General features: G+C 39.0%; 1 protein-coding gene across 5 annotated transcripts in view; it reads right to left on the reverse strand.

Moving 5' to 3' along the window:
• TBC1D14 (TBC1 domain family member 14) overlaps window positions 1-24,042 on the reverse strand; it is a 70,564-nt gene that overhangs the window by 8,899 nt on the left and 37,623 nt on the right. For all 5 annotated transcript variants that reach the window (XM_080373450.1, XM_080373449.1, XM_080373451.1 and 2 more), the window contains 9 exons: window positions 21,313-21,431; window positions 18,566-18,648; window positions 16,334-16,451; window positions 14,640-14,746; window positions 13,656-13,736; window positions 12,141-12,235; window positions 11,034-11,105; window positions 9,540-9,668; window positions 5,930-6,039 (listed from right to left, as the gene is read on the reverse strand). In XM_080373450.1, coding sequence (XP_080229576.1) covers window positions 5,930-6,039; window positions 9,540-9,668; window positions 11,034-11,105; window positions 12,141-12,235; window positions 13,656-13,736; window positions 14,640-14,746; window positions 16,334-16,451; window positions 18,566-18,648; window positions 21,313-21,431 — 914 coding nt within the window. The remainder of the gene's footprint in view (window positions 1-5,929; window positions 6,040-9,539; window positions 9,669-11,033; window positions 11,106-12,140; window positions 12,236-13,655; window positions 13,737-14,639; window positions 14,747-16,333; window positions 16,452-18,565; window positions 18,649-21,312; window positions 21,432-24,042) is intronic.

Genomic DNA, 24,042 nt, shown 5'->3' on the forward strand with positions numbered 1-24,042 from the left:
GCAAAATGCAGGCTACTGGCTGCTATCTGTTTGGAAGAGGGGAAAAAAAACCCAAACCACCGCACCCCAAGCACCAGATGCTCCTGCTCCTCCCAGCCCTGCTCATGATGTAAGTGTACTTAGAGGTAAATGCATGACATCCTGGCTGGTTTGCTTCTCACAGGAAAAGCATATGACCATAACATTAACAAGAAAGCTAAGTACTGTGTTACCATGATAATCATAAGCTCTGTGGGTTTTTTTTTTTTCCTTTGTTCCTTCTTTTTTTTTTTTTTCCTCTTTCTTTTTTAATTAAAAAGTCTTCATAAGATATCATTAGCAACAGCGATAAAGACAGGTATGCCAGATTATGGACTGACAACTCACACGCAACACTGATGCCAATCAGACCTTCCATATTCTTGCACAACACATTCTTTTCCCATGTCTGTAACAGCACAAAAATATTTCTGCAACTTCTGAGTTCAGTTGTGGAAACTGATGAACTAATTCACCTTTTAAACTTATTCATGGATCTTCCTCCTTCACCCTGGTACTAAATTTTTGTTGTTACATTTTGTATCAATTTCAACTACATCTGCTCTGAGACAAAGACTGCATCTTTCTAAGTGTTCATCCATTACTTTATTGTACAGCAGCATCTCTTGTTCTCATTAGCACCTTTAGAGTTGCCAAAAAGAACTTGTCGGTAACAGAGTATTATACACATTTTTAAAATTTTAAAGTCTTTACAGCTAGAAAAAAAAAGTGGAAGTGTTTACTCTGTTCTTTCTTAAGAAAAGAAAAACTTAAAATATTATGTCCTATACAATACTGACTGTGACAGCACTCAGCAAATCTGACTGCATGGTAAGATATGTCAATATAATACAAATCCTGTGCAAGTTTCTGAACAATTTCCAACCAGCCACAACACCCAAAAAGCCCCGCTCTCTCACCTAGGAGTACTACACAGCAGTGCAGTATTTCACTCGATTCCACCCTAACCTACAGCGACGTAAGGAGACGAACACTGTAAACTGGGCTGAAGACGGATCTTCCAGAGTCCAGTAACAACTCCTGAAAAAAACAGGATGCCACCAGAAATCTCTGGACAGAATTACAGCCCATTTTTGCTTTGACAAGGAAGCATGCATTTTAAAGCATCATCTTAAGCTTCATTTTTTAGGGGGGTGGAGAGTTACTGGCATGACGTGGACTATGTTTTTCGTAATGTAAAAGACAGCAAGCTTATAAATGCTTCACTGGAAGTGTCCAGCACAAACATCCCCACAAAGTGTCTTGGACCTTTATCACAACAAACGAACGGTGTCAACAGAAAGTTAATATTTATGGAGTACAATCAGAGTCAACGTAATGCTGAAGAACCACTGATCAATCCGTCAGTACAAACAAAGCCCTTGGCTATAATTACTGTCAAAATCATTTTTCTGAGTGGGGATAAAGAGATGTTTGTATAGCAGCAGCAGGCCATAAATAGACCGCATGTGTCCTTTGCAAATTCACATTCTGCTCTGCTCACAAGAGCCTGTGGTACATCAGCTGACAGCACCAAGAGGCCAAAACTGGGCTATTCAGACCCACTATTTCCCCTCTATTCTTTGTGAACCTGACTGCATGTTGCTCTCTACAGCGCTCTCACACTTAATTCCCTTCATACTCTTCAAAATAAGTAAAAACCTACCTAGCTTTTGAATTCTTTCCATGAGATTTAGCAGTTGGAGCTTGTGCTTGAAGCACATGGGTCCTTTAAAAAGAGATGCCTTACTTCTGGCAGGTATCCACTGATAATCATGCCTTTGTATCTTTTAATTAAATTCTTAAATCCTTGGCGTATTCCCATGACAGAAGGCCATGGCAGAACTGAACTGGCAGAGGGGCTCCCCTCCCTCAGTGTTCTACTAGCCCCCTCCAAGCAGCACTGCATCAGCTGCATAGCTGGGCCCATCTATACACACAGCATTTCTTTTTTCTTGGAACGTATTCCTTCAAAAATGATTTAAGCATACCAATTTTACTGCCATTCCCTGCTGCACGGGTTACCAGAAGCAGGACAAAGGAGAGTTGATTTCATGTAACTGCAGCAGGAGCAGGAGGGTTTCCCAGCAACTGGGCTGTGCAGCACTGGCTACTGGAGCCCTCCCAGGGTGCCACCAACTGAGATTTACTGCACACATGCCTGCACAGTAACCATGCCAGCCACCACAATAGCAGCAGGCATCCCTTTGGAGCTCAGAACAAATGCGCATTTAAATGAAAGTAATGCTGTTGGAGCAAGGCTGTTTCATAGAGATTTCTACCGACAACCAAAAGGTCAGTCTATTTAGAGCAACGCCGTACCATATTCCTCCCTGACTTCAAACACACTGAAACCTCATTCTCACCTTTCCGGAAACAGTTCTGTTTTTAATGGAGCAGTATCTGTACTACAGCAAACTCACTGTCAGCCATAAGCCAAAGGCAACCTTATAAACAATGTTTCCAAAGTCCTTAACTTTAATAGTTACTCACTTGTGAGATCACAGACCCACCTGACTTTTTTCCTTACATCTTTTCTGTATTATTTCCTGGAAGCAATCAATGAACAGCACATACAAAGTCCAATTTGCTAAGTTGCCACTGATCATTTAAAAAAACAAATCATCTAAATCTGCTTCCTACAGGGTCAAAGTATTTTCAAGTAGAAAGCACGCATGCACACACACAGATGTATGCATATACTTACAAACACATGCACATACACACGTACATATTTAAATATTATACCTAAATCTTACACAGTTAAATACCAAGTCCACTGTCTAACAAAATTAAAGACAGAGTGGGACAAGCTGTCCAGCTCAAGACAAGGTTGAACAAAGTTTAATATAGGGTTGGGCAGGACTACCTCAACTAGCCTACATTCCTGTGCAAGACCATACTGTTGTGGCTCTCTAGGGATGGGGAGGAACACAGTAAATTGTCCCTGGGATTAAAATAAACAGCTTTACATGGATGCAGTTAGTCAGCAAGAAATGCTAAGGGTTGTCAGTCCATTGGTACAAAGACCTTGAGAAGCACCATCCACAACCCAAAAAGCACCAATTCACACTCCTGACAGAAGTTTCTTTCAAGTACTCTTAACAACACCCACAGAAGCAATCAAAGGGGAGCCTGACGTGGCCCACACCCACAGACTTCAGCACCTCAGTTCTTTGTTCATAAGTCAGTCATTTCCCGCCCCCCCCCCCCCCCCCCCCCCCCCCACCTTCCCCGCCAGGTTGGGTTAAAGAGAACAACTGATCACAGGAATGTTCACTCATGAAAATACAATAAAGACTCGTCTATCGAAGCACAATTGCTGAGGGGAACGTAAACCTTCAACAGTTAGTCAGAATAGGTTACTTCTAGATGTCCAGTTTCTGGTGGTGCTCCTCAAGGTTTCTTCTTTACAATGTAAAGTTCAAAGTTAGACAACAGAGTGATACTAACATGCCTGCACCAGGAAGACACTCGGGTTTAGTCACTCCTACATAACGAAAATCACCTTACTTATGATAACATCATATTAAACTAGTAATCTATTAAAAAGATAACCTGATTATTTTAATGTTGTCTATCTAGCAATTCTCCAGCATGTTTACAGTCTTCCTATTCTGATATCCCTTTTATTGAATTGCTTCCTTCACACACGTACTTTTCACACTTTCTGAGGCAATATAATTTCAACGCCTTTCCTCTTATCATTGAACATACCAGCCCCTGCTCTATTCCTTTCCTTCTACCCCGTTCCAGTATTTTTCCTGCTCTGTGCATAAATTCAGTTCAGTTTAGTATTTGCAGCCTTCAGTCATAAAAACCCTTCCGATGGTATTTCTCCCATCAAATGTCAGGAGAAATGCACCTATCATCACATAGCCCCTCATTTCCCTACTCATGTTGCATTAAAATTTAATCCCAGTGTAAAAGCCAAGTCAAACAAAGCCCATGTTACACTACCCTCTGCACAAGAGGCACATGAAAATCAAGGAACTAAAGCAAAGACAAAAAGTCAGACCAACTTCTAGATGACTGGCTTGGTGGATGAGGGGAGAGCAATGGATGTGTTTCATCTTGATGTTAGCACGGTTTTCAATACTGTATCCCATGAAATCCTTGTTGATGAACTGACGAAGTTTGGACCAGATAAATGGACAGTGAGGTGGAGTGAAAACTGGCTGGAACTGCCAAGCTCAGAAGGTTGTCATTAGTGGCATGAAATACAGCTTCAAGCCAATCCACTGGCAGATTACTCCAGGGTTTGATACTCAACCAATATTTTCAAATGTCTTCATTAAGGATCTAGATGATGGGTCAAGACTGTACTGTCAGCAAGTTAGCAGGTGATACAAAACTGGGAGGAGTGGCTGATACACCACTCCATAGGGACCTTGAGACACCGGAGAAATGAGCTGACATGAATCTCAAAGTTCAACAAAGGGAAATGCCAAGTCCTGCATCTAGGTAGGAAGTAAGCCCAGGCACCCGTACATGTGAGAAACCAACAGGTTGCAAAGCAGCTTTGCAGAAAAGGAAATGGAGGTCCTGGTGGACAACAACTTGAATGTAAGCCACCACTGTGCCTTCGCAGCAATGAACATCCACAAACTCCTGGGCTGCATTAGGAACATCACTGCCAGCAGGCCAAGGCAGGTCATCCATCTACCCAGCACTGGCGAGCCAGCTCTGGGCTTCCCAGCACAAGAGAGACATAGATATACTGGAGCAAGTCCAGCTTGCCATGAATATAATTAAAGGCTTGGAGCACCTGATACTCAGGGAGAGGCTGGGAAAGCTGGTACTGTTTAGCTGGGAGAAGAGACGGCTCAGACCTGCACATGTAAAAATACTTGACGGGGCAGGGAGGGGGCATAAAGAAGACAGAGCCAGACTCTTCTCAGCTGCATGCACTGAAAGAACAAAAGCCAATGGGCACAAACTGAATGCTGTTACCACTGGGATTTTAATCTTTTTAGTCAGATACCTAGGAACAGGAGAAGCTGCCAACAATTTAAGGGCAAAACAATTTTTCACAAACAAGATTCTGTACCGTCCCAAAAGTGACAACAAAGTCTTGCTTACAGAGAAGAAACATTTTAGCTGCTCCGAACCAAAGCCTGACAGGCACAAATGCAACACTCAATTTGGAGTGCCTCATATCACAGTGAAATTTGGCAGAAGTACAAAGAAGATCCTTGTCTTTTTTTGTCTGTAGGGAAAAAGGTTCTAATTATACTAGAACTAAAAACGAAGGCAGTTTCACCTAATACGAAGACTGTCTGCTAAGTGGAATAGGTCTAGTAATTAAAAACATGCTAATGCCCTCTAGCTATTCCATCGGACTGTGTCAAGATCAGTTTTTAAACAACTTGTACTGGGATCCTCTGAACAGGATCTGGGACCACCTAACATGAGTGAGATACTGCCCAATAGTTCATCCTGCCAAAAGCCGAGGTGTTTTTTTCTGTAGCTTTTAGCTTATTATTGTATGACAAACGTTTTAACTACTCTCTTCCTGTTCTGTGCAGGTGCGACAAACTACAAATTTCAAATGTATGACTAGCAATACTTTCTGTATATACACCCCTGGGACACACCTGCCCATCAGTAGAAAAATATTTTCTCAGAAGATGATTCCAAATATGCACTAAATATGGATAAACACTGCTATACAGCTGTATTTCAAAATAAGCTTCAAAACCCAACACAAGTACAATAATAAAAGTTAGGCAAATGTTAGACATCACAGAAGTATGTGGGAGCTATTTGGATTGACAACTGAAGTACTGAACAAAAGATAAAGCCTTTATCTTAACAGAACACTAAACCAGAGCACTCCAGCTTGTCATGAATACTGACATGGAGCTATACACTAGTATGCACATTAGTAATTATACTTTCAATGTCTTACCAATCAATGAGATAGATATCTGGAGTCAAGTTATTTTTTTTGAAGTGAGCAAATAACTTTGGCAGATTTTCTTCAAAGAATACCTCAAACGCAGCAAAGTAAGTCAACATCTGGGAAAATATAATGGGGAGAAAAAAAACCAAGTTAGCTGTATTATTAATAGGCTCAAATGTATTATCATCTGTTGGATTAATACTCTTCACAAACAGGATCATATGGATTACACGTTATCGTGAAGAGCTAAACATTTACATGAAAGACAGAATCTGCAAGCACAAAGAGTTTAAGATACACTCTATATACCGTTCTCATACTAAACAATGTAATTATTGTTTTGGGTCTTTGCCAGCTTCCTTTGGAAAGAGACATACCAGCAGCAGAGAAGTTATTTGCTGATTTCGCAAAGTAATTATGATAACAGAATGGTGCTTTATGCTCGTGGCAGTCATTTAATATCATACTGAGTAAAATCCAAGCCCCAATGGATTATAAAACGGAATACAAAAAAATAATTTAATAGTCCACAGCAAGAATGAAGATTCCAGTTGGCTCCAGTTCTAAGTCACATTCTCATACCAAAGCTTCTTTTATACCATACATTTTAACATGAAATAATAAGCATTTTATTACAAAGAGGGAAAGATGAAGTTTGCACAGAAAAGCCAAAGATCAGGACAAAGCACCTACGCAAGAGAAACAGATTGTAATTTCCATATGATACCGTAGCCCCTGAGCTGTACTGCTTTTCACATGATGACTAACATGTTATTTTAAAATTTGAGTATTTAGGTCAAATTTCATAACAGAGGGCATGGAAAAAGAAAATCTTCCAATCCAACTAGGAGGTAAAAACAAAAGGCTTTATAGCTCCCTCCTAGCCTGTCCTCTTGATACTATAGGGTGTAAAGTTAAGCAAGTCCTTGACTGATTCAGTAATTTTAACTACAGTATCCCAATGTAAGCCGTAAAGAATGGCTGTGATTTCTTCAAAGTATGAGTTGTATCAGCATGCTTCTCCCCATAACACCATGACAGTAAAGGGAAAAGAGGAGCCTTTTGTCTGAAATCCTTTTAAAGGATGGCAGATTTGTTTCCCAGTTATTTTAATATCCTTACAGAATTTTTTTGTGTTTCATCTGAATGAAGTTACAGATGGTGGACTACCTTCATTAACAGTAGCAAATAAAAAATGGAGCCTGGTAGTGAGCCAAGAGGGTAAGGCTTAAAAGCCAGAGGTGGGTGCATGCTACAGAAATAACCTTACAAAGTAACGTAGAATCTCTGAACTGCCAGTTACTGAGAAACAGCTTCATGGCAAACATGACATCTGAAATCTAGGAACCCTAGAGAATTGTGCAAGTGAAACAGCTTCCCAATATGGATTTTTAAGTGCATGAAATCTAAGCATCATAGAAGATCTGCAAGTAGGCAGAAGGCAGCAAGTAATGCAACAGTCTTACTTCAAAAAATATCTGTTTGCATGCTAGCACCACAGTAAGAGTGTTTACTGAAGTGTTTCAAAAGTACTTCAGAGAAAGAACCTTACACATAACAGCTACAATCACATCTATTGATAGTAATGCAGGCAGCTCTATGAGAAAAGCAGTAACTGTTAAGGTATTTATCTTGATCTAATCAATATTCAGCAAGACATTTACTTAGTAGCAATTAAAAAAAACCCTCTAGTTTAATAAAACTGTAACCAACAAAAAAAGTCAAGATAAATCAGTATAAATTACTATAATCTCCACAACTAACTTAAACTGGGTTTATTTTTTTAATTGTATATTAAGACAAATCAGTATTTGGTTTTTAAGCAGTAAAACTGACAGAAAAAGATGAGGGTAGACAGCAGATCAGTATATTAAGCCAAGTGAGACAATTTTGGCTTCCTGTGTCACTACTCTGCTTGAATTATTAGGTACAAATTTTTCCCTGTGGTGTTAATCATGGCTTTTCAATTTCACAGTATGCTAATATTATATCATGTATCACTGTTTCTACTCTTCTGTAAGCATTCATTTACCATGTAGCCTCTACTTAGCTAGGCTAGTAGAAATAAACAGTACTATCCAAGAGCACATCAAAACCCCCATTGTTTCAGCTAAAAAAATACCCCTATCTGGTTCTAGCAAATTTAACTCCAAAATCATCTTCACATGAACCCGATTTGCACACTGAATCACAGAACGGTTTGGGCTGGAAGGGACCTTCAAGATCACCCAGTTCCAACCCCCCTGCCATGGGCAGGGACACCTTCCACTAGACCAGGTTGCTCCAAGCCCCATCCAGCCTGGCCTCGAACATTGCCAGGGGTGGGGCATCCACAGCTGCTCTGGGCAACCTGTGCCAGTGTCTCACCCAGCCCCACAGAAAAGAATTTCTTCCTATTATCTAATCTAAATCTACCCTCTTTCAGCTTAAAGCCATTACCCCTTTACATGCCCTTGTAAACAGTCCCTCTCCAGCTTTCTTGCAGGCCACCTTTAGGCACTGGCAGGCTGCTGTAAGGGCTCCCCAGAGCCTTCTCTTCTCCAGGCTGAACAGCCCCAACTCTCTCAGCCCGTCTTCAGAGGAGAGGTGCTCCAGCCCTCTGATCATCTTTGCGGCCCTCCTCTGGACTCCCTCCAACAGGTCCATGTCCTTCTGATGTTGGGGCTGAGCCAAGAAGATGGGCTCTTGTCATCTTTTTCCAAGTACAGTAATGGAGATGACCGATATGTCTCTAGCAATGTTGCCTGCACTGTGGTGCGTCTTCTCATGGCCATTTACAACTGAGGAGATTCAGGGGCTGCAACAGGGAATTACATACTGCTTTTCCAGCAGGAAATAGAATCCCTAGTGTCCTACTGTTTAAGAAGTGATTGTTGTTGATGTCATCCATTCCCTTGCTTTATTTCTTCCATCTGAACTCCTGAGAAGCAGATCCTACTTCCATAGTGTTAAATGGTAAATAAGTGATAAAGAAATACAGAATGCCATACATTTTACAAAAAAATAATTTTAAAGTAAATTAAAAACACATTTCAGGAGATGTGTCTTATTTTGCCATGGTATACAAATAGCCCAATGTACATACTAATAAGGAATTTTAGAGATTCCAGAAAGAATTAGGCAACCACCTCCCACTGAAAATTAGAGGGGTCTGCTCATCTGATTACCCCAGGCTCCTTTTTTCAAACACAGCTGCTACAATAAGATATGAGGAGCCTGGTTTCCCCCGCAACAGTTTATTTTTAGCACTCTTCGTTTGGGATAAAAAGCACCTTCAAGACACTTCTAATACTGAGGTGTTTTCACCTTTCAACTACAGGGCTCAATTTGAAAAACACCTATGATAATATTCTCATAAGTATTCTCTAAGCATAAAATAGCAGCTGAATAATTTCATTCACCCGCCTGTTCAGAAAGGTTATTGGGTGGCTTTTGGTTTGGTTTGTGTTTTAAGGGAATATGCGTGTATATATGTGTGTGGGGTATTTGTTTATTAAGTGTGTTGCTTTAAAATAAATTCTGATTTAGTTTCCAAGCTACTGAGCTCATTTTTACTTTTTTTTAAACCTTCCTTACACATATCTACATGTCAATTACAGTTTTCTTGCATACTTACAAGGCCATGGTCCACACGGAAAAACGCCATCTGACAGGGTTTATTTAACAGGTTAGAAAAAGCAATGAAGGCATCTGCAGTATCCAAGTTCAAGATCAACACTGCTGCTATGAATGACATGCCCTGCACCTGAGGAACGGAGAAGCATTACCATTCAGCAATAACTGCATTTTTCCAAGAATACTGCCTCATTTTTCCTCATAATCACTACTGTTCAATGCACTTGCTGAGCTGCTGAATTTTGCAGAACGTTCAGAAACACATGATTTTTTAAACCCATGTGACTTCGGTATTATACGTTCAGAGTGTGGAAGCTAACAAATCCCATGCTGCCTCCTTTCAAGACTCTAAGTAAAACTCCTAAGGCTAGGATGACAGCACTTTTGAATATGCAGAATAAAGAAACAGCTTATTCTTAAAAAAAAAAAAAAAAAAAGAATTAATCTAAGTAAACCTTCTTCTCCTAGGGATGGGTCATATATACCCTTACCTGTGGAAAGCTGCACTACGACACTAGAAAGTCTAGGCCTGTTCTTTCCTTTTTCAACCAATTACCAGCAGTTACAGACAACTGCAATGACTCATTTGAGAAGCAGTACCATTTTAAGATTAAGCTTGTGTTTCATTTACCATAAACTCATGATGTTGTTGCATTTTTCTACAAAGTATGCTATGGAATCAATGCTGAAGCTCGACAAAGCTCGCTCACTCAAGAGGATATAGGGCTGCCATTGTAGAGTCACAGGGACCAAGGTGTGGCTGTCCTTCCTGCAAACCTGAGGAACAAGCTCCCTCCCAATACAAGAGGTTCCATGCCAAATGAAGCACACCACCTGATCTGCCCTTTTTCTAGTTTCCCAGCAGTCATGTTCAGCAGTTTTTGCCAAGCATTGCAAGCTTCTCACAGAATAGGAACATTATCTTTCTACATTTACCTTCTCTAAAACAACTTCTCCCAAATAAAGAATAAGCTCCTATATATATATATCCCTGCTCTTAGAAAAAAAGACTAAACCAAGTATCTGAAATCCACTTAGTCCTCTCATAATCACTACTTCAAAAACTTTGAGGAAGCTCACGCAGCCTCAATGAGCATTGCTTTAAAGACTGTCCCAGAATCTCACAATGCTAAAGGCACAGAAATGCATTATCAAGAAGAGTAAGATACTCAACAGAAGACTCTTAGTAAGACTGTCATTAAGAACAGTACATACTTCAAAGAACCAATCTAACTACATCTTCTCTTCTGACTTCATTTTCCGGAGTACATACTTTTGAGTTTTGCAATTACTTAACCTGTTAAAACGCTTAAATCTAGCAACAGAACCATTACGTACACTTCCCAAGCCCGTACTGGAATAAAAGAAAAGACACAGAAACCCCACAAGTTTTCACAGAATCATTTAATACTGATCTACAAGGGACTGATTAACACAATCCTCCTTTCCCCTAGTTCTCCCTCCCCACCCCTGAAAAAAAATATTCTTCACTTACATAGCCTACATCAGGTCTGTAACAAGTATAGGCTCCTAAAATACTGTGCAACGTGTCATGGTAAGGACCACCCTGTAATTAAACAAAAACAAGGCAACACATCAGAGTATATACAACAAATATTAAAAGCCCTTCAGTGCTACACACAGTATCTATTACTTCTGACGAAGGACACATTCTTTCCCTATGCAGCTTTGAACAGCCCCAAGTCTTTCAAAATAATTTTGGCTTTAAAATCATGAAACAGCCCTCCACACCACATTTACTACAAATGCATACAGTTCATCCAATACATAGATTACATATTAAATCCTTAAAGAAGAGGAATGCAAGCCCAAGAGATTCCTTACAGCTTAGCAGCACTTTGACAATAGTGCCAAGAAAGCAGAACACTTAATGAGAACGACTTGTCTATTAGACTAGAGACAGAATTCAACCATGAAGAAAATAGTCAAAACAACAATATGCCATAAGACACAGAGAGCAGATCAAGAATTACATGCTCTCTCAAGAATTTCACATTGTTGACTACTAACAGCTGCCGTATCTTACACTGAGTACTGTGACTGACTGAGAATTTCCAAAGGAAAAAGTTTTCCACCCAAAACCACTGATTTATCACAAGCTAAACTTTTTACAGGGCTGCTGAAATTTGTGTATGGGAAGTCAAGATATCTGATTAAAGTAAGTTGTTAAAGCTCAACAAAGACATACAAGTTAAATTGGTCTTGCATCAAACCAAAAAAAGGCCACCAGACCTGGCATGAGCTGTGCTCTCTCAGTTACCAGGGATTTGCAACCCGGCAGTGTTGATGCACTGACTTGGAAATACCTGCATCACTTCAGACAAAGCAGCATGAACTGGGCGAGATGAATCATGATGATTAGGCAACAGATTTTTTTTTGCCTCTTCCAAACGTATAATACCTTAAGGTTACTCTTTCCTAGACTGTCTATAGTCTTCCAAAACCTTTAGGAACTTTTTACTCTCAAGATGCCTACTCCTTCAGATTTGAACTCAATGGGCTATTTTAGTGAAGGGAAAGGCAAGATTATGTAAAACTTAATTTCTCTGAGAAGTCAAGACAAAAGTTTAACGTTGCTTACTTGCTGGAATATACAGAGATTAGGAAACGTTCTTGAGATATCCAGTTTTATTAACTCCAAGCTTGCTTCTCTGTCAGCTGCAGAAAATCCAGCGTCTACAAAAGCCAAAGTTACTGCATTAATCACATGGAACAGTGTACACTCTGTTTTTTTCCCTTTTTTCCCGCTCCCCGGAAGTGTTGGCTTTCACACAGTTCATTTATTTCAATGTGAATGCTAGGGAATAAAGGTATAGACAGGACAATTTCCTGAATTCAGCAAAGAGGCTAAGAAGCAAGTATGTTCTGACCCACGGCAACCCTACAGTGCACGTTGCCCTCAATACGTTTTGAAGCAATGCAGGGAAAGACGCAGGGCAAGGCAGGCCAGGGACTTTACTGGTATCTGCTGACAAATCATTAGACAGACACAAGCCTGTTAACCTGTGACCCCTCATCCTCAACAAGCCTTCCCAGAGGCTCCTAAAGTAGCTGCCTCTGGAAAGGTTGCAGTGGGAGAGAAGTCCTGAAGCAGCAGCATGTGGTGGATCCCACCTATCTTTACTGTCAGCTCTCCTTCCAAAATCATGTTTATTGCCTCTTTATATGTAATGTTGTTTAAGATCATGGACACTGCAACACACTCTCCATAACTGAAATAATCTCATACAAAGTAGATTTCTAAACCATTAGTTTTCTTTCTGATATCAAAAAGTTTTATTTGTATTTTGTCTGTTCTGGTAAGTATAGTTGAGAATTACCTACTGCTGCTTATTGAGCAATCGAAAACCAAGAGTTGTCACTGCCAATGCTTATACCAATCACATGAGCATCTATACTCCAGATAATAAAGTGCAAGAGGAAGCTGGAAATGTACTAGATACCATCTTACTTAAGATGCAGACCATCTTAAGAGAACAAAGTAGGGGATTTCCAATCAGAAATATTTTTCTGTTGATAACTGCCGGTATCTATGTTCTCCTCTTCCTGCTCAGCATAATTACTTACCAAAGGCAATTTCAAACATCTGCATGTAGTTTTAAACACTCTCAGAAACAGACAACTCTCCCAATCAATTAGTAAAACTCAAACCACTTCGTCGGCAAAATTAAATTGCTAGTCTCTGAAACACACCCAAGAGATGGGCTCAAAGCTACAATAAGGGACTAAAATGCAATTTTCTGCTATAATTTGAGTTTCAATTCCAAAACTACAGATGCAGCAAAGTCTTAGTATTGCAATTCAAACTGTAATCCCCAAACTTTCCTAGTTTTCCTACAAATTTGCATCAAATAAGAACCGCACGTAGAGATAGTTTATGAAGAAAAATGAACAAGCGTGTTTTATAAGAGACCAGAGTTTCACTGAGAAAAAAGAATACAACTGTTTCTTGCTTCCACAATGTTTTCTTTTTACTACCAGACACATCTTTATAGCTGGGTTTTTTTGTTTAAAAATCTGTGATTTGATTTTAAGGAACAATTTTACAAAATCTCTTATTCTGTAACACAGGCTGAATCAGTCACAAAAAGCATACCTTCATATTCTACTTCAGTACCTCCTGTGCTAAGTGATCGCCATTTCTCTTTGGCACGAGCCAAGCAAATATCATACAGTTCTGGAAAAAGAAGAACGGAGAAAACCAAGTCCACTATTTGTATATGCTTATGTCCACTGTTGGGTACTACCTACCTACCACACGAGCAGTGCTGCCCTAGTCATTACAAGTTAACAGTAACGCTGACACAGTAGTTGGAATTTCTCAGTAGGTTATGATTCTAAAAGACTTGTGCCACTGACCTGTAACTTAATACTAAGTGGAAAGGAAAGACAACCTAAGCACAAGTTGCATTTCATGTTCAAGCATTTACTTTTCTTACAGAGCACTGATGTTCAAAATTATAGTCTGGATGCATGACTGGGATAAGTCTAGCAAATTCCGTGTAAGAACTACACCCAAGGTAAGCCATCCAAGCACAGAAAAGCAGCACAATACAGCAGGAATACAGGCTGTCTACCACAATTCCATTAATTGGAATTAAAAACATGTTAGTCTTTCAGAGCTGCATTTTTCTGTGCTCTGAAGTAGCACACTATTTCTGTTTTCACAAACACACACATAAACAAAATTACAAATTTTCCCAGAGGTCTTTTAATCTTTCACAAACCTAACATCTTGCTCTAAATCAAAGAAAGCACACTACATGCATACTCACAGGCATTACAAAATTAACAATCTTAAGTTTCAAAGACTCACTAACTCTGACCATTTCCATCCAACATCAAAGCAAGACACAGTGACAATAATCAGAAACAATTCAGAGCAGCAGTTCTAGAGCAGCTACAAGATTAAAAGGCACTGTATTTTTTGAACAAAACACAAAAAGTACCAACAAAAAAGTGTAACTAAATAGTATCTCCTTACACCCGTACCTCAGGTTCTGATATACCATAATATATACAAGACTGTCCCCTAATTATTTCTTTTTGTAAGACAATAAAGACAAAAAACCAGTCTCACCATGGGTGATATTTAACTCGTTGCCAATTGCCAGGCTCCAGACTCTGCCTCTCACACTTGGTGGAATGCCCTGCCACCACAGCTCTCGAACTTTACGGGAACAACACCTGTTTAAGGTAAAACAGACTATTCTAAGAAATATTTCATTGCCAGCTGAATTGCAAGTATGTCCTCCTATCACTGCTGAATGGATCCAAACCAAATGATTATCAACAGGCCAAGAAGTCAAACATAATTTGCACATACCCGTTCTTTAGCGCTATTGTGCTTTGAACTGTAAAGGAAAGCTTACTTCCTTTCAAGTTAATGGCTTGTTTTGATAGAAGCACTGCCATCACAGCGTCTGTAAACTGCAACCACACTTGACCAGTAAAAATTGTAGAGGACAGACATACAAATGAAAAGAAAATCTCTATCTATGCCACTGCCTACGCTAAAGGCTGGAGATCTCCACAAAGATAAAATACAAAACCAGGTTAACGTAAGTCTACCCTCTCCCCTCTGTCATCACCCTGTTGTGTGAATGACACATGCAGTTTCCCCACCTAGCTTTACAGCTCTAATCCTCCAGAAAAAGCATGAAGATGTAACAAGAAATAACTTTTAGGTGGAAGCATGAAAGACATTTTAAAAGAACACAGGCTTTGAAATGGCTGCAGCTGATGTTCAGCAATCTGAGAGCCCAGAAGGAGGAAGAGAACACCACCTAAACACCAATGAAAGTTTGTGGTAGTGTCAAAACCCACAACAATCCATTTGTCTAAAAGTTATCTAAAAGCAGAATCTGAACTAAAACATAAAATAGTGAACACACTGGGGAACTTCTAGATTTATAAAACAATACAGAAAAAAGGTATCTTTAATTTTACAGCAGTGGTAACAGATGTAGGAGAAACATTAAATCCACAATTTCCTTATACTTCATTTATCCCTCAGTTGTCCAGAAATGCATTCTCAACAAATTCTGTCCATAGTTTTAACACATATTCTCAGGACAACTGAATTCCATGATTACACGAACTGCAACTGAGTGCTGTGGAGGCTGGTTTATGTTGTTATGGTGGTGGTTATATTCAGGGCAGGGGTGGGGTCAGGGCTGGTTTTTTTTAGGATGACTAGCCAAAGTCCATGAAAAACTAGACAGTGAAGGCAGCTTCCCCCAATTGTCTGTGCTGTGTCTCTGCAAGAAATCTTTTAGCATTTTTTTTTTTTAAATAACTTATTCACTACTACTTTTTTCCATCACTTGATTATCCCAGCAGGTATACCACTGTGTAATTAAAAAGGCTTCACAATACCATGCATGTAGTTCAATCTACATCTGATATTATAACATCAACAGATCAGGTAGTCAAGGGAAACTCGTTTCTGATAAACACAATGTATTCAAGGATTACACTTTCTGCTTTTATGTCCTCTACCACAGATCACTTCTCAGCATTTCATAGTTTCTGAGAATACTGAACCTCCATTAAAGACAAATAATAAGAATCAGAACTCCCATCACCTCCAGCCACCATTCCAGAAATAACAAAATGCATGTTCCTCATTTTCTTTGTAACTGTTCAAAACTGACTTTCAAACAAAAGCTTCCAAGACAATAATTTAAAATTATACTTGCTAACTTTGTAACTTCTCTTCAGGATACCGACTCAGCAATTTTAATTAAAACTCAGTATAACATACTGTCTTACATAGTTTCCCAGTTGGGCAAGATTTCATTGTTCCAAGTTAAAACAGCATTGCCGATGCTGTCCTCCAGTTTACAGCGTTCTTCCAGTTGTCTCTTCCTCTTCTGGGCTTCTTTAAGCTCTGCAGAAAAGCAGTTTCCTTTTTACATTAATAAAATCAGAAACCAAATATTCAGAGTTAGCTAGTCATGGCTACACAGGCATGGAAAAGCACGCTGTGTTCACTTAAAAGTACAGTGGGCTGTTCAAATTCTGAAAATTTCCCAGACATACAGCAAGCTAAGCAGTGATGCCAAATGTGAATAAAGAACGAAGTGGAACTACACATAAGGCTTGTCTTTGATGGATAGAACAAAGGGAGTTGGATAATATATGGCTCCTTTGACCCTTCAAGTCTAAACACAGTAGTAACTCTGAACTACCATCTCTGAGAGCCAGCAGCCCCACCTCGCAGCGCAGGTCAGAAGTACTTCCTAATAAAGCCCACCCCTTTTTTTATGGCAGACTCAAAAATACAGGATAAAATAATATAAATTTTGATATTTTTTCCCCCACTCTTAAGTGTTGTGATTTCCTGACAGTACTTAAAAAGACAACAGCCACATTTTTTATGATACTTAGCCTATGGTTAATCTAAATGTCATACATCATAAATATATATATACACACACAGAGGAAATCTTCAGCTCATTAAAAAGACTACTTTTTTGATGTTTCATTTAAACACATTTTTCATTTTTGCATTATCACTCAGTATTTCTTCTGGCATCATCAACTACTGGTTTTTCCACCAGCAAATTTGTTACATGTACAATTTAACAAATGCAAGCAGACATTCTTTATAGCAGCAGAGTGCAAATACGTGACATGTGCATGCACTCACACTGTCTACAATGTGGGAAGGTACTGACCTGGCAAGGAAAACTAACTGAAGAACATCAGTATCATGAACAAAGTCTTCAGAATGAACATTTACAACCTGATGGGTCCACTTCAAAACTGAACAGAAGCTGCGCCTGAGCAGAACCGTATCAACTGCCTAGTAATATTTTCAGCTTTGCTATGAGCTCTTTGTAAGCCTGCTTAAATGCAGGCTTTGAGTTTTTATCTGAACAAAAGGATGGTGTTTACACTCTTTTGAGTTCCTGACCTCTACACATCACTCTGCAAAGCTGTTCATCTGAGTGGCTTCTGGGAAAATGGGTTGGCAGGGTGTTTATCTGGACAGAATAACATACTCCTGTCCAGTGAAGACAGCACAAAGACCTGACCCATTGCCTAACCTAAGCACGATCCCATTTCTCCCAAACCACCTACCTTACATGCAAAGAAAGATCAGAGAAACTCTTTCAGACTACCACACTTTAAGTGGATATACTAACACAGAAGTCATATGAAGTTAGAACTTCACTGGTAGGTGTATGATGTTTAAAACCACAAGAGGATACTTTTATTAATAAGTCAGCTGCAGAGAGCAAGCAAGTCCTGTGTTCGTATCACTTTTCCACTGTTTCATATAGGCTCAGAGGTCTGGCCACCTGGGAAAAAATCCAGTATTTCCAGCAGCTCTCAGCGGGCACATAACTCCTGTAAGCCCAAATTTCCTATTATTGCAATGCTTGGTTTTAATTAGAAACCCCAGATGGTCAAAAATATTACCAGAAGAAAACCACTGCTGTCAGCTCTAACCAACGTGCACAGTACAGTGTTCCTGAGACACTTCTGTGAACAATGTCAGATGAGATTACGAGCAAAACCTTGGGAAAACTATGAATTTCAAGTGGGAGTCAGATTACCAAATGAACGTAACTATATACATTTTCCTATGTGGAGAATTATGTAGTTATGTACTACAGCCCAAACAGGTTGCTCCCAACATGAAACTATCAAATATCCTGTAGTTGTCTCAGTCTAGTCTTGACTAATTTGACTGGTAACTGGTAATTCAACATATTAGTAAGTATTTAAACCCACGAACAGATGCCACTCAGTTACTTAAGAATTACAACTTAAAAATTGTTTCCTGCTAGACTCTAGAACTGTTTTTTCAGCTTGAGGTGGGTCTTTTTAATGAAACTACCTTTGTTCCTCTCACTCTTCTGTGGATTGATTCTTCTTTGGGAGGAGGCACAGATCCCTCACATTACAGAGCAACAGACTGACACAAGTGCATATCAGGTTTAGAAATACCCCTTAAGTTTACTTTTCTTCTCTGAAGATAAGAAATTCCGTCACCTCTTTTTTTCGCTTGAACCACCATTTCTTCGTACTGTTGTCTGTGTTTCTGAGCTTCTTCTGCTGGTTTTGCAGGAAGGTTCCTTAAAATATATAAAAAATAATATTCCTCAGTTATTTAAAGTTGGCGTGCCTGTCTAAAGAAAATTCTAGACACTTCAAAAAGAAAAGCGTATGCCGCTTCTTGTCAAAATATTTGATCAAAGAACAAAACAACAGATCCTTGGAAAGAATTTTTTTTTTTTTGCCAGAGTCAGCAGAGGAGAAGGGAAGAACACTGACCAGCTACAACTTTTTTTACACACAAAATATGCTGAGTAATTTCCTTATGTTTGGCAATCTCAGCATTTTCGTTATAGAACCAACTGCACCCACAGGCTGATCTTCATAAATAAAGGGAATATACTGGTATATACCAAGCTGGTAGTTTTGACTTAAACTGATCTCTACAGATAAGCTGCAAGACTACTCTCTTACTGTGAACCTTGTTTAAGAATTACATCCACAATTTTCTTTACACATGCAATAATGACTCACTACACCACCTTCCTTTTCCCCCCCTGCTCTCTGAGACCCCACTTCTATTTCAAAGGCTTAACTCCTCCCCCTCACTCCTACAGCAACAAGTGGTACCAGGTTCATCCTCTATATTCTCCCGTTATCACTACCAACACAGCCATTTTGATTTGTGTTTAAGGCCTGGACTGGTAACATCTCTGCCATGCAAATACACATGCTCATATGTCAGACCACATTAACTTTAAGCTAACCATATTCATAATGAACATAACCACTATGTATCTCACACAACTACAGGATCACCAAAACATTAGAACAGGCAATGACTAAGTAATTTGTTCTTCAGTATTGTAGAACAGTGTACTGTGTTCCTAGGGCAGTTTGTATCTTTGGTTAACAAAAAAGATGGGCAAAAATGCACTTTCACATTTCTGTAAGGTGTCACACATAAGGCAGCTGCTAGTCTCCAACACAGTCACCATTAACAGCAGTACGCTTTACTGTTTACATAATCATATTATCTGTCAAGTATGCATAGCCATGATACAAGCCTATGAATATTTTTAAACCCCAGGACTGTTACAAGAACAAGGAAAGTGGATTTTCACATTAGTGTCTTTGTCAATCACACAGTACAACCTACTCTTTTTCAAGTTTCATTTATGTAAATTGACCAGCATCTTTTTTAATCCAAGTCTTTAGAAATGGTGTCAGGGAAGTTTGGGAAGGAAAACCAGATGAAACAACGCACATTCTGCTAACTTAAATTCCACCACTTAAATTATTTGTCCTATCTCTTAACAGCATCACCATACATGTGAGATGATGTTTAGCAACTATTATGATTCAATTAACGCTTTTTCCAGTTAAAACTAGAAAGACTATGGAATATTTACTGATTTTTCCCAGAAAGTATCACCTAAATCCAAAAGTGAGCACAAAATCAAGAGCAGCTGTTTTAGAAAAAAAAATCTTACTGCATTTTTTTTCTGAAGTCTTAAATCTTTGCGTCATAGCAGATCAAAAATTATTTTTTTTTAAATCTTAAAATAATTTGTGTAAACTGTAAGTAAACAACTAAAAAAAGATTCTTTAGAAAGAGTTATCAGAGCACAGCATTGATATCCAGAGCAGTTTTCCCTGCTAGACAAGAGAAATTATGATTCAATTGTCTAGAATCTTAAAAATACCTTTTCTGCTAGAAGTCCCTCTATCTAACAGTACAAAAGAAAGCAAAACCTGAATGTTATCCTGTATCATATCACTAATTCAATCTATCTGAGCACTGTACTTCTCAGACTATCTCACAAGAATGAATTTTAGCCAAAAGGTTTTAAATACAATAAATAATCTAGTACGTATTGTTTCCAGCTGTACATGATAAAAGCTGCTATAACAAATGACTCTTACATTGCTCTAGATGTCCCAGGAAGTCTTGTCATACAGTCTACCAGTCAAGCCATAAAGTGTCTTAAATAACCCTACAACTAAACCACTTTGATATGAGCATTCTTCATACAGGTTTGTTGATGAAAACATAGACCTATGTTATGTCAGTTCTTTACACCAATGCACTGCTATATTAAAAATGGAGACACTATGCCCGTAAAGCTGGGTACCATTCATAAACTGACTAAACATGACCGAATTTGCATCATTCAGGAGCAAACAACAGTAAGGCAGCTGCCAGTAAATCATTATGGAGTTAGTCTGCATATGCAAGAATCTCCCTGCAGTACCAGAAGCATGAAACAACTTATTGAGTACTTGACAATCTTTAAAATGCAATGCTGAACCCACTGCAGAACAATCACTATATTGTTTCATTATTTATGGAGGTGTGGTCTTTCTCTGTGTAAACAGGACACCATATCCTTGCTTCTCAGTTTCTTTAGCATATACCAGCTTCATTTTTATGCTTATGTTCTCTCAGGGAAAATAAAAACCCCTTGTTTGCGTTTAGAAGAGAGAATCAGTCAGAACCTACAGCTCTGCCCTCCTAGTTACCTCCTTTCACACAAAGCCATTGCTTTTATTATAAAGTAAGGTTACTTTTGTTTAATTTTTCTTGTAATTATCCCACTTTCATATTCACTAGCCTGAAAAAAAAAATCCTACTTAAAATTTTAAATCATCTGTTTAAGCTACAGTAATCAAATACACAGTAAGAAAAGCTTTGCTAGCCAAATTCTAAGGAGACCCACACTGTGGTACCTCCCAAAACTTACGCTGGTCTGTCCTCTAAAATAAGTGCTGTAGTGGAGAGCGGCTCAAAATCAAGATTCTTCCTCACATTCTGTTTAGGGGAGAGTGGTCTGTGAGCTCGTCCAGTTTTTTCTTCATATTCCTGGAGAAGAAAAAGACAGGGCAAGTTGCAAGAGTGGAGAACACCAAGATGATGCACATAAGAATTTTAAAAGGATCCACAAAAGTCATCAAGATAATGCTTTCACATCTCTGGCCAACAGCAGTGTCTTTAAAGCTTTTCAACTAGAGCATCCTCAGAATTGAAAACAGTGTTAAAATTTACGTTCAGGAGTGAGTTTTGATGTTTTTTTCCATTCCTGCTATTTGTAGAAACACCTTAAGTTCCTCTGACTGACAACCTGCTTTTACAAAGTACTGCTAATAAGGAGAACACAAACAGCACATACTATCTGACATAAAATAAAATCTATTTAAAATATTTTTGTTTTGATGTACGTGGTTTTGAAATGGAAGCCAAAAACAACCACAAGCTCCTTGCCTTAAAATCTCATTGTAAGATTTCTCCTACCCAAGCTATTTTCAGACGCAACAGTTTAACAATGGCAAAAAAAAAATAAAAATTGTTCAAATCATAATTACACAGAAGCCTCACACTTGTTAGGATGGCTTGAAGTACAACAATCCTAAATCGTAACAGAGCATAGTGTATTAACTTATGTTTATAATATGGACACTGACACACCGAAGCAAGACTAGCAAAGAGTCACCAAGATGACTGGGGTCTGGAGCAAGTGACATATGAAAAGAGGCTCAGAGAACTGGGCTCATTCAGCCTGCAGAGGAGAAGGCTTCATAGGGATCTTTGGTAGACAGCAGTAACAAGATGGTGAAGGCTGAGTAGAAATCTCTGAGGCATTTGCATAAAGAACGTGAAGACAACAGGCACAAACCGCTGTAAGGGGAATTCAGGTCTCAGAGAAAAAAGAAAAAAAAAATCACTAGGAGGGCAGTCAAATGCTGGGAACAAGTTTTCTGAGATGTGGTAGAACCTCAGACCTTGAGGGCATTCAAAACTCAGGTGGATGAGCCCTGGGAACCTGGTCTAGGTAGCCTCTGCTCTGAAAGGGGAGTTAGCCCCTCAGAGGTCCTTCCACCCTTAATTACTGTATCACTATGATCTACATTAGATGGCCTGGCATTACATGTACCATGCTAATATTCCCCCTCAAACATTGTTCTGGAAGAAAATGTCCCAAAACCAGTGACCTCATGGGATAAAGCAATCTTTACACAACTCCCATCTACTTCAATGCTTGAAGTACTATAGCAAACATTAAGTATTCAGATATCAGGGATACACAAACACAGTCAAAGAGTCCTAGAAAAACAAAAAACATACTACAGATACTTCTACATTCAACTTCATAACGAATTTTGCCACTTCCAGAAACCACCTGCTTTCACGTGTAGCATGTTTATACCATTTCTATTAAAATAAAAGGAAACTATAAATGAGCACTATGAACAGTGTTCCAGCCATGGACTTTATCCCCATTAGCACAAACAGCTCCTCAAGTGGTACCAATTCCTTTCTTTCAACCAAACCTGTCAATTACAAGAATTGGGCAATAGATACAACCTTCCCAACACCATCAGAACAGCCTGGATTATTCAGAAACTAAAACGGGATCTCTACCACTTGCTTCTCCTCCAGCCCCACCTTAAAAAAAAAAAGGATGGATGAAAACCACACATGAATGCAGAGCAACACAGCCATAGTCTTCTACTCTCTGCTATACAATCCAATTCTAGTTCAAGCTACTTCTGTGGGACTCATGGGTGCAGACCTGCAAACCCCTCTTTTTCCTTGTTTGTTAACTTGGCACTACCTCAACAATCAATCCTATGATGCCTGCATTGCTGTGACGGGAAATATTGTCATGAATTTGAAATGTCAGGCTCATTAATACCAGTTAATATGACTGCATGACCTCAGTTTGAAAACAAGGAAAAGAACCAAGAAAAACGTATTTAAATTACTGAATAGTACTTAGGTTTGTTTAGTAAAGGGATAGTGCTCATGCTGACAAAGCTGTTCACAGAAAACCAAACCTTTGGAGAGAAAATGAGCAAGTAAATATCCTTAAAAAATGTATTGTGATCGAGAGCAGATTCATAAAGCTAAGACATTATTTTTACATTAGCAACTCCTTGCAAGCAGCTGACAGTGACCAGTGTATGAGTGCACCATCATAACATGCTTCAGCTGCACCATCAAATGCAGAGTACATCCACTGTGCTGACAGGAATAAAGTAAATGGCTATTCTTTCTCCCAATTTCTATTAGGAGCCAGATTTTTTTTATTAGTTGTTTTTCACAAATGAGCACAGTCAAACATTAACCTCCATTACTGCTTCCACAGACAAGATGAACCTTGTCCCTAAATCTAACATTTTTACTCCTTTGAGATGCTACTAGTGAAAGACCATCCAGCATACAAAGGAAGCTACTAATATGCAGAAATCATCTTATATTCAATCTCTCTAAAACATCACAGAACTTGATATTAAAACACACACACCCAATGCTTATTACAGTAGAAATTCCAGAAAAGCTGCTTAGTTTTGGCTTATAAAAATTATTTTCAGGGTCTTCTTTCATAGCCAAATGCACAGCAAAATTGCTTTTGGAAGGTAAGAAAAACTGTATACACTGGGCTGTGATGGGGATTTTATTCCATACAAAAGAA

The sequence above is a fragment of the Falco punctatus genome (genome assembly GCF_963210335.1).
Source record: "Falco punctatus genome assembly, chromosome: 1".
Lineage (NCBI taxonomy): Eukaryota > Metazoa > Chordata > Aves > Falconiformes > Falconidae > Falco > Falco punctatus.